General features: G+C 45.4%; 1 protein-coding gene and 1 long non-coding RNA gene across 2 annotated transcripts in view; both read right to left on the bottom strand.

The window, feature by feature from the left end:
- Window positions 1–7387, bottom strand: part of WDFY1 (WD repeat and FYVE domain containing 1) — a 72284-nt gene extending 64897 nt beyond the window's left edge. Inside the window, exon 1 of the mRNA XM_032278026.1 lies at window positions 7161–7387. Within this exon, the coding sequence (XP_032133917.1) occupies window positions 7161–7297 (137 nt within the window). The 5' untranslated portion in view covers window positions 7298–7387. The remainder of the gene's footprint in view (window positions 1–7160) is intronic.
- A 4367-nt stretch (window positions 7388–11754) lies between these two features.
- The window catches only part of LOC116551715, a 6736-nt gene continuing 3001 nt past the window's right edge, over window positions 11755–15489 (bottom strand). The window contains exons 2-3 of the long non-coding RNA XR_004269054.1: window positions 12084–12086; window positions 11755–11784 (exon numbers count right to left, since the gene is read on the bottom strand). This is a non-coding gene — a long non-coding RNA (uncharacterized LOC116551715). The remainder of the gene's footprint in view (window positions 11785–12083; window positions 12087–15489) is intronic.

Below are 15489 nucleotides of genomic sequence, written 5' to 3'. Positions count from 1 at the left end.
CTATGCCAAGCTTCCTCCCAGGCATAACACTTAAAAATCAAGTTGTTTAAGATTGTTTCTATGTGAACAATTAATAAATATACAAATTTTCCCCCAAACCATCTTAATAAACTTAGAAATATCTAAGTGGAAACAAATATATTAAATATTTGGTATAATTTTTAAAAAAGGAAAATGCTAAAAAACATCTAAGAGTTGGCTTTCTGTATTCTTTACTCTTCCCAGCATAAATGTATTTTAAATCACATGAGATTTATCTTTGACTTGGGACAAACAAAACTGGTTTCCTGAGAAACCAATCTTGGCCGCCCCTAAAGCAACAGTATAAGTACGTTCATCCACAAATTCTCTTTCTCAAAAATGAAGACAGTAGGCCTATAGCCTTAACTTATTTATAATACTTTATAAAGCTTTTATCTTTTAAAAATTACACCAGTCGACCAGGCACGGTGGCTCATGCCTATAATGCCAGCACTTTGGGAGGCTGAAGCAGGTGGATCACAAGGTCAGGAGTTCGAGACCAGCCTGGCCAATATGGTGAAACCCCATCTCTATTAAAACTACAAAAAATTAGAAGGGCGTGGTGGAGGGCGCCTGTAATCCCAGCTACTTGGGAGGCTGAGGCAGGAGAATCACCTGAACCCGGGAAGCAGAGGTTGCCATGAGCCAAGATCACGCCACTGCACTCCAGCCTGGTAACAGAGCGAGACTTCATCTCAAAAAAAAAAAAAAAAAAAATTACAAAAACTAGCTAGGCATGGTGGCACATGCCTATAGTCCCAGCCACTTGGGAGGCTGAGATGGAAGGATCAGCTGAGCCCAAAAGGTTAAGGCTTTGTGAGCCAGGCAGTGAGCCAGGCATCATGCCATTGCACTCCAGCCTTGGCAACGGAATGAGACCCTGTCTCAAAACAAACAAAAACCAATAACAACAAAAAGAATGTTAGCTGGGTATGGTGGCATAGGCATGTAGTCCCTGCTACTCAGGACTCTGAGGCAGGAGGGTCACTTGAGCCCAGTTCAAATCCAGCCTGGCAGAAGAGTAAGACCCCATCTCCTAATAATAATTCTTTACAAAAATTCTCAGTTCCAAAGTTAAGAAATTTAAAGTAAAGTTAAAAATAGTAATTTAGGTTTAGCAAAAGAATGAAATTTAAATTAAAGAACTTAAGGTAATTATTACTTCAGCAAAATACAAATGACTTCATACAAGAAGTAGTAGTACCATTTTCTACTAACCATTCATGACATATTAATCCATAAAGGTTTCTAAGCAAAAACCCTGAGCTGACCACCCACCTAAACTACTAATTACCTGTGACTCCCAGGTGTCATGGAATTAAACTTTTATATTCCACATTGGCTTAATATTCTTTAGAGGTCTGACTGTATCTGTCTTTGTCACATGTAGTTTGATTACAGTGAACTAGGTGGGTACATGAGAATGACCCCAACCAAATATACCCTAGAAGCTGACAAAAAAGAGGATAAAATATAAGCAGTATTATTTTATTTTTATTTTTTTTGAGACAGGGTTTTGCTCTGTCACCCAGGTTGGAGTGCAGTGACGCAATCTCAGCTCACCTCAACCTCCCCCTACTGGGCTCAAGTTATCCTCCTGTTTCAGTCTCCTGAGTAGCTGGGATTATAGGTGCGCACTACCATGCCCGGCTAATTTTTGTATTCAGTGTTCTTTCTTGGTGATTGTACATAGGCAGGCACAGCGACAAATAACACTTCTTTCTCATAGAGCTGTGGTTCTAAGTGTAGTCCCTGACCTAGCAGCATCAACATCACCTAGGAACTTGGCAGAAATGCCAACTCTCAGGCCTCACCTGACTTTCCAGATCAGGAACTCTGGGTGTGGGGTCCAGCAACCTAGGTTTCAACAAGACCTCCAGGTGATTCTGATGCACACTCAAGTTAAAGAACAAGTGTTCTAGAGAGGCCAGATAAGTAAATACATGAAGCCTGGACCTGGGTTTCTCAACATCAGCACTATTGACATTTGGGGCCCAATAACCCTTTGGTGTGGGGCATATCAGGATACTGAGATGCATCCCTAGCCTCTACCTGGATGCCAATAGTACCTTTTTGTATTAGTCTGTTTTCACATGGCTGATAAAGATATACTAGAAACTGGGTAATTATAAACAAAAAGAGGTTTAACGGATTCACAGTTCCATGTGACTAGGGAGGCCTCACAATCATGGCAGAAGGCACAAGGCCCGTATTACATGGCAGCAGCAACAGCAAAATGGGAACCAAGTGAAAGGGGTTTCCCCTTATAAAACCATCAGATTCCTGAGACTTATCACCACAAGAACAGTATGGGGGAAACTGCTCCCATGATTCAATTATCTCCCACTGGGTCCCTCCCACAACACATGGGAATTATGGGAGATACAATTCAAAGTAAGATTTGGATGGGGACACAGCCAAACCATATCACCTCCCCCACTTCATGACAACCAAAAATGTCTCCAGATATTGCTAAATGTCCCGAGGGGCAAAACCACTCCTGGTCCAGAACCACTGACCTAGACTTTACAAAAGTGGACACTAACTTCAGGAAGACCTTCATTCCTTTCATGTTTCCTCTTAAAATGCTCTCAGTTCTCACTGCTTTTAGCATTTGTAAAATGAATTCACTTCAGCTGGACCCTAATTTAAATGTAAAAAGCTATTGGCTCATGCCTATAACCCCAGCACTTTGGGAGGCCGAGTTGGGTGGATCACGAGGTAGGAGTTGAAGACCAGCCTGGCCAAGATAATGAAACCCTGTCTCTACTAAAAAGACAAAAATCAGTCAGGTGTGGTGGCAGGTGCCTATAATCCCAGCTACTCGGGAGGCCGAGGCAGGAGAATCACTTAAACCTGGGAGGCAGAGGTTGCAGTCAGCCAAGATCACACTACTGCACTCCAGGCTGGGTGACAGAGCAGGACTCTTTTTCCAAAAAAAAAAAAAAAAAGCTAGTTTTCTATATGTTAAAGCAAAAGTTGTATAAAGAAGGTACAAGCCAATTTTTAAAAAAACTCTGAAACTAGTAGAAAGAAGAAGGTTAATAGAATCATGGCAAAAGGTAGAATCCTAGCATTTTACACTGTTGCCAGTATACTCAACTATTGATTGATACTGCGTGGATTCCGTTTCTCCATACATATAGAAAAACCAGGTGCATGGTGGAAAGAACTAGGGCCTCAGAGTTAGATCTGGGTTCAAATCTCAGTCCTATCACCTAATAACTATATGATTCTGGGCAGTTACTTCAACATCTGTACCTCAGTTTTCTGACCTGCCAAACGGCCATTACTATATGACACATACACCATACATTCCATAAGACCTGGCACAGCACCTGCAATTGAATGCACTGCTATTTCTACAGGAAAACAGATGAATATTCACACTGCATGCAGTAAATAAAGATTACAAATAGTCTCATTTGGTCATGCCAAATTTTAGCACCAAATGAGGGTTCAGGTCCAATTTATACACACACATCACACACACACACACACACACACACACACACACACACAGACATCTGATGTTTAGAATGCACTAAATTTTGGAACTGCTGCTAAGAGAAGGTAAATGTCTTATGGGGAGGCAGTGTGAGGACTGGATGCAGTAACACATAAGGTCCAATTCTGTTCTCATAGAGAAAAGGGACTTTCAACAGGTTAGCTGTTGTTATTTCTAAATTACAAATTCCGATCATGTCATTTGCTTGTTTTGAACTCTTTGATGGTTCTATACTGTCTGCAAAATAAAGTCCAAATTCCTAAGAGTGGCATACAGGAAGACTTTTCCAAAACTGGATGCTGACCAGTCATGGTGGCTCACACCTGTAATCCCAGCATTTTGAGGGGCTGAAGCAGGAGGATTACCTGAGTCTAGGAGTTCAGGCTGCAGTGAGCTAAAGGTACTGTGGCTTTTGACCCTTATTGTATCATCAGGGCCTGGCACTCAATAAAAAAGCTATTTCTTTTTTTTTTTTTTTTTTTTTGAGATGGAGTTTTGCTCTTGTTGCCGAGTCTGGAGTGCAATGGCGTGATCTCAGCTCACCGCAACCTCTGCCTCCTGGGTTCAAGTGATTCTCCTGCCTCAGCTTCCCAAGTAGCTGGGATTACAGGCATGTGCCATCATGCCCAGCTAATTTTGTATTTTTAGTTGAGACAGGGTTTCTCCATGTTGGTCAGGCTGGTCTGGAACTCCCAACCTCAGGTGATCCGCCCACCTCAGCCTCCCAAAGTGCCAGGATTACAGGCATGAGCCACTGTGCCCAGCTAAAAAAGCTATTTCTAAATGAATGGGTAAATGAGTGAAGAGCATAACACATATTTATGACTGTGAAAACAAACCACCACAGCCAACACCAACAAAAAACCCACGTCCATGTGCTTTCATTAAATCTCGTGAAGTGCAGCCCCTACTAAAAAGGTTGTTCTCCCTTCAAGGAAGTTGCAAGGGCCTGAACATACAAGAAACCTCAAACATCAACCCCCTCCTGGTCCACTCATCTACCTCGGCTCTGCAATAACAGTGATGCACAAGTAAAAATGTGAGCAGATGCAAACTCCCCCAGAACGTTTCAGTCCCAGAGCAGCTTAGTAATCACTTTCCAAAAACATTTATCAGCACTGCTCCTGACCAGCAATCTCAAATATTCAGCAATTTACCCAACATGCATGAGTCATGAATAAAATATTTGACTGAATGAACGCTGCTAACTTTTTTCTTGAGATGCAGTTTCACTGTTGTTGCCCAGGCTGGAGTGCCGTGGCGCTATCTCTGCTCACTGCAGCCTCCACCTCCCAGGTTCAAGCAATTCTGCTGCCTCAGCCTCCTGAGTAGCTGAGATGACAGGCATGCACCACCACGCCTGGCTAATTTTGTATTTTTAATAGAGACAGGGTTTCTCCATGTTTGTCAGGCTGGTCTCAAACTCCCAACCTCAGATGATCCACCTGCCTCCGCCTCCCAATGTGCTGGGATTACAGGCGTGAGCCACCACGCCCGGTCAAGTCTGCTACCTTTTAAAAGGCGTTGTCTGCATCTACGTTCACATCATGCAAGAGTCATTATTCTGTCCTTGCCTTTTTCAGGTCCGCATCTTCTCCCCATGTCTCAAGCACAGGCTCTCTCTCACTCCTTCCTGCTTTATACGCCCACACCCAGGTCCTACCAATCACTCCCCTCCTTATTTGAGGTCAGCTACGTGTGAACCAGCAGGGAGAGGCCACTGCCTGCTACACAATCAGCTCATTATTTAATTGAGGAAAAAGGCACAAGCTCACTCAAAAGCAATATCCAAAGGACCAACAGGCGCTGGGGGCTTCAGGCTTTCTCTTCCCATTCAGGACAGGTGTCAATGTCACTTAAGAGTATAATTACAAAAGGCTAGAGACCATGCCTTCAGCTTTAAGAGAACAGCAGTACCTTCCGTCCTCCAGAAAGCCTTTGGACTTGTGGACTCTCACTATTTAAGACGGCTCATTGCATCAAGGAAGCACAGCTTCATTCAATAAACATCAGTCATTTCCTTCAAATTCCCACGGGAAAGCTACTGACATTGTAAACCTTTAGGACTTTAAAGACGCTAAAGTTTTAAGTCAAATCGTAAATATTGCTCCAATCCAATCACTCAGCCCCAGAAGACCAGAGAGCTGGTGGGAGTCCTGGGTTGCAGTTCTGGCTTCACCAGTATCTCCGTGACTTAGTAACAAGCTACGCCTCCACTGGCCTTGGCTTCCTCTTAGGAGAAATGAGAAAACAGGACCAAATCAGTGTTTCCCAAAGTGTGGTGAGTATCCAATGCTAGATGTCACAGTACAAGAAAGGACTCTGTGTGCACACCAATGAACACGTTTTAATTATTAGTTTATTCTGTTGGTGAGTAATGTTAGTTTTCCTAATGATTATATAAATTTTCCTTTTAAAATAAATGCATCTAAATCTTTTTTAAAATGAGTCACTTTCACGAAAACCTATTTAGTTAAGTAAGAGTTCAGGTGATTCTAGCAGCTGTGGGAAAAATAACTGGTCTATAGGCCTGGCGTGGCGTGAAACCCCTGAGTACTGGAGAAGGAAGAGAGTGAAGGTGGCTGGAGGTTCTTCGCAAAGAGGCAAACCCGGGCACCAGGGCCCGCGGTGACCAAACGCGGGTCCTCCAGGCTTCCAGAGGAGACGATTTGGAACTGACCTGGGAGGGCCCAGAAACACCTTACGAGTACCAGGCCAAACCCCGCAAGAGACAGAGACGGGGACGAAGGTCCCAGGCTACTGCGACACCACGGGTCGGGGTTCCCGGGTTGGAGGGGCGCGTTGGTGCGCACTGGAACAGGAGTCCCAGGCTGGAGCGGCGCGGTGGGATGTAGTTCCTGGGCTGGAGAGGCGCAGTGGGACAGGGGATCCGGGCTGGAGTGGCACGATGAGCAAAGCTCCCCGGCTGGAGTGGCGCTGTGTAACAGGAGTCCCGGGCTGGAGGGGCGCGGTGGGACAGAGGTCCCGGGCTGGAGGGGCGCGGTGGGACAGGGATCCCGGGCTGGAGGGGCGCGGTGGGACAGAGGTCCCAAGCTGAAGGGGGGCGGTGGGACAGAGGTCCCGGGCTGGAGAGGCGCGGTGGGACAGGGGTCCCGGGCTGGAAGGGCGCGGTGGGGCAGGGGTCCCGGGCTGGAGGGGCGCGGTGGGACAGGGGTCCTGGGCTGGAGGGGCGCGGTGGGACAGGGGTCCTGGGCTGGACAGGCGCGGTGGGACAGAGGTCCTGGGCTCGAGGAGCGCGGTGGGCTGGGAGGGGAGCGGTAGGGCGCACTGGAACAGGGGTCCTGGGCTGGAAAGACGCGTTGGAACAGGAGTCCCAGGCTTGAGTGGCGCAGTGAGACAGTTCCCGGGCTGGAGGCGCGCAGTGGGACAGGGGATCCGGGCTGGAGGGGCGCGGCGGGACCGGAGTCCCAGGCTGGAAAGGTGCAAGTAGAGACTGGAGGACGGGCGAGAGGGAACCCGGAACCCAGCGGATCAAAGGGGGGCGGCGTGGGTGCGGGGCCGCGCTGCCAGGGGGAGCCCCTCACGCAGGAAGGGCCGGGCCCGCGGACCCCACCGCTCCCACACCCAGTAGTCGCGGAGTTCGGGCCGCCCCGGCTGAGCCTGGGCCTACCTGTCCTCGCTGGCAGTGATCACGCCGTCCTCCTTGGGAATGAGCAGCGCGGCCGTGACGGCGTCCTGGTGCCCCTCGATCTTGCTCAGTAGCACCGGGCGGCTGCTCTGCGGCCTGGCGTGGATCTCGGCCGCCATGTTCGCGCAGCGACGGCGGCTGCCTCCTCGGCTGGCGGCCCATCAGCTGACGGCCGGGCGGGCGGGGACGCGCCGGTTTCCCCTCAACTGCTGGGCCGCTCGGGCGCCGCGCCGCCGTAAGCCCTCGAGTGCTGCCGCCGCACTGCCCGTATTGCCTGGGGATGCGGCGCACACTAAAAGTCTGTGGCTGGGAGAGGACCCCAGAGGGCGCCTGCGGAGAAATAGTGAAAGTAAGGAAGGTTAAAAAGTAAAGTAATTCACCCAGGAATGGATTAAGCAACTGGAGGGGACAAGGAATTGTCCCCCAAACCAGAGATTTCAGAAATAACAATACTACCTTTCATCTATTCGAAGAAGCCATTGTTTGAAAGACACACCCTACTTTCAGAAATGTTAAAATGTGAAAAAAAATACAGTACATCTTAGAATCTTTGAACTACAATAGATGGCACTCACTGAGTGGTGACGATATACCAGGCATTAACTCATTGTCTTTGCATCTCATTTAATAGTGATAATCTTAAGAGATTTTTTAATCTCTTTTGTATTCCCATTTTAGAAATGGGAAAACAATCAGAGAAGTTTGATCACTACCTTAAGACTGTATAGCTATGAGAAGGAGAAAAGCAGCCCTTGATCTCCAGGAGCTGCCTAGTAATATCAGCTGAGCTTTGGTGTTGCTAGGAGGTGTTTGCTTCCTGTGGAACATAAACATCAGAATATCAGACAAGGCCACTGCATAATCATGTCTAGACACCACCAAAATACGAGTATTGTGCACACCACAAAAATTACCAAATATCCCCCTATCCTGGCTAATATGAGTGACTCTTGTTTCTTTGTTAATTATAGTGTTAACCTCTATCTAGTCTTCCTCCATTAGATAAGATTTATTAAGATATAAAACCTTAGAATTATACCCATTTCCTGACAACATCCAGTCCAGAAGACAGCCTCTCTTCCTTAAGCCCTCCCAGGTCACCTAACACAAACACAGATCCTGTAATAAAACCATCCTAACATTCCTTTACCCAGACATCTCCCTATTCCCAACAGTGTGTCTTCTCTCTCCAAAAGCAATCAAGCCGACTTGTTCCTGGTGGGTTTTAGCTAGATGTCATTGACAACTAGTAAGTTCAAGAGCCAACACTGGAACTCAGGAAGTCAATGACTGCAAAGACTCCCCCTCCAAACCTCTACCTCCACTATATTATTCTGACACCTGAACTGCAGAATTGTATTAGAACCGTGCTATCCACGTGACTACAGAGCACTTGAAATGTGGCTTGTCCGAATTGAGACGTAGCGCAAGTGCAAAATACTACTGGATTTTAGAGACTGAGTACAAAACAAAAAAGATGTAATATAGTTCATCAATAATTTTTATAATGATTACATGTTGAAATGATACTATTTTGGATATATTGAGTTAGATACTATTAAAATTAATATGACCCGTTTCTTCTTATTTTTTAAGATGTCTAATAAAATTTTAAATTGCAGATGTGAATCACATGTTTACTTCCATGTACAGTGATGTACTATAACTTTCTTTTTTCTTTTTTTTGAGATGGACTTACTCTCTCACCCAAGCTGGAGTGCAGTGGTGCAATCTCAGCCCTCTGCAACCTCTGCCTCCCAGGTTAAAGGGATTCTCCTGTCTCAGCCTCCTGAGTAGCTGGGATTACAAGCACCTGCCACCATGCCAGCCTAATTTCATATTTTGACTAGAGACGGTTTCACCATGTTGGCCAGGCTGGTCTCAAACTCCTGACCTCAAATCCGCCTAATCAACCTCCCAAAGTGCTGGGATTATAGGCATGAGCCACCACTGTACTAGTACTTTCTCATGATGAAGTTATTAGCAAACATTCATGGATTTGATTACTCATATATTCAACAGATATATATTGCACATTATGTGCTGTATGCTAATGAGATTAATAAGACATGGTTCTTGTGAGGCTGTACCATGTAATAACTAGACAGGCTACTGAACAACTTTGTTTAATCAACCAATATTTTCCAAGTGCTTGCTATGAGCCAGGTGCCATTCTAAATGTAGCAGGCTCAAGGGAGACAAAAATCCCTCTGCTGTTAGAACTTACATCCCAGTGAAGGAAACACATAGTAAACAAAATAAATTATATAATACATTAGAAGATGTTAAATGTTATGGAGAAAATAAAGCAGGGTAGGGTGATAGGGACTCTAGGGGATGTTGCAATTTTAAATAGGATGGTGTGCTAGATTCAGGTACAAACTGCACAGATCTGCTTTCAGAGAAGAAGAGTAGTCAGCAGAGAGCCTCTAGCCTTCAACTCCTTCAGGGTCTGCCCCAGCAGACCCTGGGTCTCAGTTGTTCTCTTCACAGGGGAGCCCACATTCAGTAACTGAACAAGATAGGAAGATAAAGTCCTAACCATCAGGACACATGGATGGGCAACACGTCCTCTAGAACCCTCTCCTAGATTGGACAAGGCTTTGTAAGGCATGTACTGCAGCTGACTTCTTCTGCCTAATCCTGTTACTGCCCCCTCCCTTCACAGCTATTGATTCCTAATAAATACACTATGAGCCAACCTCTTTCACAATATCTGCTGTTGGAGAATGCAGCCTGAGACAGGTGGCCAGTGAAAGCCTCACTGTAAAGTTACATTTTGAGCCAAGAAGGAGAGGAGGGAGTAAACCATGTGGAAATATGGGCCAAGTACTGCTCTGGAAAATAAAACAGCGTGTGTTAAGTCCTTAAGGTGAGCACATGGCAGGGATTTTGTAGAGACAGCCAGGTAGCCCATGAGGCTGGAGCAGAGTGAGTGAGGGACTGCGCAGAGAAGACAGTACCGGCAGGTCACCAGACAGACCATGGTGAGCCCAGAGACCATTGATAAGGGCTTTGGTTTTTACTTTAAATGAGACAGGAAGCCATTAGAGAGTTTTGAACAGAAAGCTGGTTTAATCTGCCTTCATTTTTTTTTTAATTTTATCTTCATATATTTTTTGAGATGAAGTCTCACTCTGTCACCCAGGCTGGAGTGCAGTGGCATGATCCTTGTTCACTGCAACTTCCACCTCCTGGGTTCAAGTGATTCTAGTGCTTCAGCCTCCCAAGTAGCTGGGACTACAGGCGGATGCCACCACGCTTAGCTAATTTTTGTGCTTTTAGTAGAGACAGGGTTTCACCATGTTGGCCAAGCTGGTTTTGAACTCCCAACTTCAGGTGATCCATCCACGTCAGCTCCCAAATTGCTGGGATTACAGGCATGAGCCACCGTACCCGGCCTATTCTGTCTTCAATTTTAAAAGGCAAGAGAAGAAGCAAGGTGTCAGTCAGGAAGTTAACTGAGAAATTAACAGGGTATTTGAGGAATGATGTGGCGTTCTAAGGGTGCTGGTGTTGAGGACGTCATATTCTAGACTTAACCAGACGGTGGTGCCAGTGAGATTTGTGGAATATGGAATATGAAAGAGTTAAGAATGACACCAAGATCTGTGTCATTCTTAACTCTTTCACATTCCATATTCCATATCCATGGCTAAGCAACTTTCCAGTGGAGCTGCCATTTATTGATCTGTGGAAGATGTCAGGGGAGCAGGTTTGGAAGAGAAGAAGGAGAATTCAGTTTTGGATATAGGAAGCTTGAGACGAGTATTAGGTCTCCATGTGAAGGCGCTGAGTAGGCAGTTGAATACGGGTTTTGGTTTTTGTTTTGTTTTTCTGAGATGGAGTCTTGCCCTGTTGCCCAGGCTGGAGAGCAGTGGTTCGATCTTGGCTCACTGCAGCGATTCTCCTGTCTCAGCCTCCCTAGTAGCCGGGATTACAGGCATGTGCCACCATGCCTGGTTAATTTTTGTATTTTTAGTAGAGACAGGGTTTCGCCACGTTGGCCAGGCTGGGCTCGAACTCCTGGCCTCAGGTAATCCATTTGCCTCAACCTCCCAAAGTGCTGGGATTAAAGGTATGAGCCACTACACCCAGCCTGAATACAGGAGTTTGCTGTATGCTACCGAATAGTAGAGAGGTCTGGACTACAGCCATTACTTTGGGAGTTAAATGCACAGGGATGGAATGTGCTGGGCCACCCTCTGCAGGGTCAGCAGATGCTCACTGGTTGGTAGCAGAGTACAGGAGCCAAGTTTATGCTTGATCTTAAGGCAGCAGGATAGACGAAATTGAGAGAAAAGCCCTCTACAAATAATTGTTCAAAATTTTAATCTGGGCTTTGCCTGTTAAATTAAAATGGAAACCACAGCTGAAGAATCCCTGAACAGAAAAAGCCAATCAGGCCTCCTAAGTGATCTTAACCTTGCTTGAATTGTAAACACAAGTGAAACTTAACTTGAGCTATTTCTTGTAAACGCCTACATTAAAGAAAAACAAAACTTAAGCTCAACCAATCAGAAGCAGTCAACAGACCTATATAGCTAGGGATATTCCCACGGGATACACCAAATAAGGCCACTTTATAACTGTAATCAATTATTTTCTTTGCATTATTTTGGCATTCTTCCAAGCTTGTCCCTTATGCTTCACCAACAGAGCCCTGGAAACACTTCTGGTTTAGAACTGCCAATTCATGAATTGCTGTTTGCACAAATAAGCCCTTTAAAATGTTATTGTGCCTTGGTTTATCTTTTTGGGGGGAGACAGAGTCTTGCTCTGTCACCCAGGCTGGAGTATACTGCTGGGATCTCAGCTTACTGCAACCTCCGCCTCCTGGGTTCAAGTGATTCTTGTGCCTCAGCCTCCTGAGTAGCTGGCACTACAGGCATGTGCCACCATGACCCCCTAATTTTTGTATTTTTAGTGGAGATGGGGTTTTACCATGTTGGCCAGGCTGGTCTCAAACTCCTGGCCTCAAGTGATCCATCATCCTCAGCATCCCAAACTGCGAGAATTACAGGTGTGAGCTGCTGTGCCCAGCCCTCTTTTTTTTTTTTTTTTTTTTTTTGAGACAGAGTCTCATTCTGTCACCCAGGTTGGAGGGCAGCGGCACAATCTCAGCTCACTGCAGCCTCTGGCTCCTAGGCTCAAGAGATTCTCCTGCCTCAGCCACCAGAGTAGCTGGGAGTAGCGCATGCACCACCATGCCTGACTAATTTTTGTATTTTTAGTAGAGACATTGGTTTGTCATGTTACCCAGGCTGGTGTTGAACTCCTGAACTCAAGTGATCCATCTGTCTCAGCCTCCCAAAGTGCTGGCACAGCTGAAAGCAACTGCACCTGGCCTGGTTTACCTTTACAGCAGGCCTTTTGTGAAACATGTGTATAGTATTTACAGCCATAAGAGTACATTGCATCCAAGAGGGAGTATGTGTATAAATAACAAAGAGGTAGAAGGAACAGAAGTCTTGGAAACATTAACAGGTCTGGAAGAGAAGGAGGAGCTAGAAAAAAGGCTGGAGAGGAGCCGCGCCGTCTTACTCCCTTTTCCCTGACTCCATGAGTTTGGAGGAGAATGGATATTGTGTGTGTTGTCCTAAAGACAAAGGAAGAAGGTGTTATGAGGAGGAGGAAGTGAAAATGCTGCAGATCAGCCAAATGAAATGACTGGAAGTTTCCGTGACTGGTAGGGACAAAATCTGACTGGAGTGGGTGCAAGTGGTCATAGAAGAGCATTAGCACAGCTTCCTGGAACTGATAGACTCTAGGTACACAGAGAAAATTGATTTTTTTTCATGTCAATGGTTTTTGGGGAGCAGGTGTTGTTTGGCTACAGAGATAAGTTCTTTAGTGGTGATTTCTGAGATGTTGGTGCACCCATCACCTGAGCAGTGTACACTGTGCCCAGGGTGTGGTCTTTTTTTTTTTTTTTTTTTTTGAGACAGAGTCTCACTCTGTCACCCAGGCTGGAGTGTGCAATGGCATGATCTTGCCTCATTGAAACCTCCGTCCCCCAGGTTCAAGTGATTCTCCTGTCTCAGCCTCCCGAGTAGCTGGGATTACAGGACCCTGCCACCATGCCTGGCTAATTTTTGTATTTTTATTAGAGACGGGGTTTCAACATCTTGGCCAGGCTGTTCTTGAACTCCAGACCTCATGATCCACCCGCCTCAGCCTCCCAAAGTGCTGGGATTACAGGCGTGAGCCACCGAACCTGCCCCAGCGTGTGATCTTTTATCCCTCATCCCCCTCCCACCTTTCTCTATGTCCCTAGAGTCCACTGTATCATTCTTAGGCCTTTGCGACCTCATAGCTTAGCTCCCAGACATAGAAATAATTGATTTCTGAGCTGCCCTGCTGAGTTAGAAGGTGGAATCCCTGAATAAAGTTCTACCATCCACTGCCAGCTATGTGATCTTGGACAAGTCCCTTTACCCTAACAGTAGGAAGAACATGGTCTTCATAGTCAGAGAGCTTTGCTGTTAACTGCCAATGATATCTTTGGCAAGCTAGTGTCTTTACCAAGTGTGCATTTCTAAAGTGAGAAGAATAATGTTACCTTTTAGTGGTGATGTAGGAAGCAGAGATAATGTGTGGTGTTTATTGTTAACTCATGTTTCTTACCTTGGATTCATTTATTTTATTTATTTATTTTTTTTTTTTGAGACGGGGTCTCACTCTGTGGCCCAGGTTGGAGTGCAGTGGCACGTTCTCGACACACTGCAACCTCTGCGTACCTGGTTTTAAATGACTCTCCTGCCTCAGCCTCCAGAATAGCTGGGATTACAGGTGCGTACCACCACACCCAGCTAAGTTTTGTATGTGTAGTAGAGATACGGTTTCATCATGTTGGCCAGGCTGGTCTTGAACTCCTGACCTCAAGTGATCCACCTCCCTCGACCTCCCAAAGTGCTGGGATTACAGGCTTGAGCCACCGTGCCTGTTCCCTTACCTTGGGCCTTGATCTCTAAATGTCTGTCCTGCCATCACCTCCTCTGACTCTAAATACCTGTGTCATGCTAGACTTCCTTGAGGGAGTATTTTATAGTTGTACTGTAAGAAGGATAAGGATGATAATAATAAATGTCAATATTATTTCTTGTAATAAGAAGTTCCTACCTTTAATATGAGGATGAACTAAGGTAAGTTAGCTTAATGGGTCAGCATTCTAATATGGCCTTGAGTTTCTACTCTTCACATTTCAGATACTTTTAAGTGTAATCACAGGCTAGCCATTTGCCTGTTGCTATCAGATCCACTCTATCTGTGCCTTGCTTGGTCTATATTGCAGGAGGCTGACTTCTGCAAACTACATATCCCAGACTCCCTAACCGACTTGCTTCCTGATAAGTTTTTATGATGGAAGTAGTGGTGGGACATTGGAAGGTAGGAGGAGGAAAGAAGAAACCAGGGTATTTCTCCTCCACTCTTTCTGCTTAGGGAGCATGCCTTCTCTGTGGCTTCAGTGCCTGCTGGCTATAGCTTCCCTCTTTTGTCCCAGCCCTCAATGGGCAGTCTCTGCTGGGGTTCTTGGTCCCATTAGGCTCACCTAACTCCTGTGCTCTGGTACCATCTGTTCCCTTTGTCTCTCAGTCTTGCTGCTGCTAATCTCTTAAGCCTTTCGGTTCTTCTGCCACCTTTGTAACTAGTTCCTTGTATTAAATTTCCTTCTTGGAACCATCTGGTGTGCCTTTGTTCTCTTGATAAGACCCTGACTGATACAATTATAGCGATATTGATACTTAACTTATAGTACTGTTAAATTAAGTTTGGACTAAAGCCTCTGCGGAACATATTTTAAATTTGGCCTAAAGATTTCTCAGTATATAGTGAACTGTAACCTAACTTGATGTCTAAAAGACTTGTCACCTGCTCTTGTAAAAGTAGCTGCGTCTCAGCCAACCACAGGCTGCCCTATTCAAATTAGCAGACACCGGCTGTTTCTGTTTCTTATTTGCATTTTCTATACATACTTTTTCCTTTTACTGACCATAAATGTTATCTGACCATGTGGTAGTCCTGGAGTCTTTCTGAACGTGTTCTGGTTCTGGGGATTGCCTGATTCATCGTTGTTTGCTCAATTAAACTCTTAAATTTAATTTGTCTAAAGTTTTTCTTTTAATGCTACATGAAGGCTGTAGGACAGAACCCCACAGAGAATATGACATTACATATGTAAATTATAATGCGATATTTCACTAATTGAGTATTTTTTAAAATAGATATAAACAATATAATGATATAAATGATAGTCTCATAAAGAATAATTTATTCATATGCAGTCTCCAGGTTATCCAGATTCTCCCCC

The sequence above is a fragment of the Sapajus apella genome, unplaced genomic scaffold (assembly GCF_009761245.1).
Source record: "Sapajus apella isolate SASKATOON/1434 unplaced genomic scaffold, GSC_monkey_1.0 scaffold10, whole genome shotgun sequence".
Lineage (NCBI taxonomy): Eukaryota > Metazoa > Chordata > Mammalia > Primates > Cebidae > Sapajus > Sapajus apella.
This window is presented reverse-complemented; position numbering and strand designations above follow the sequence as displayed.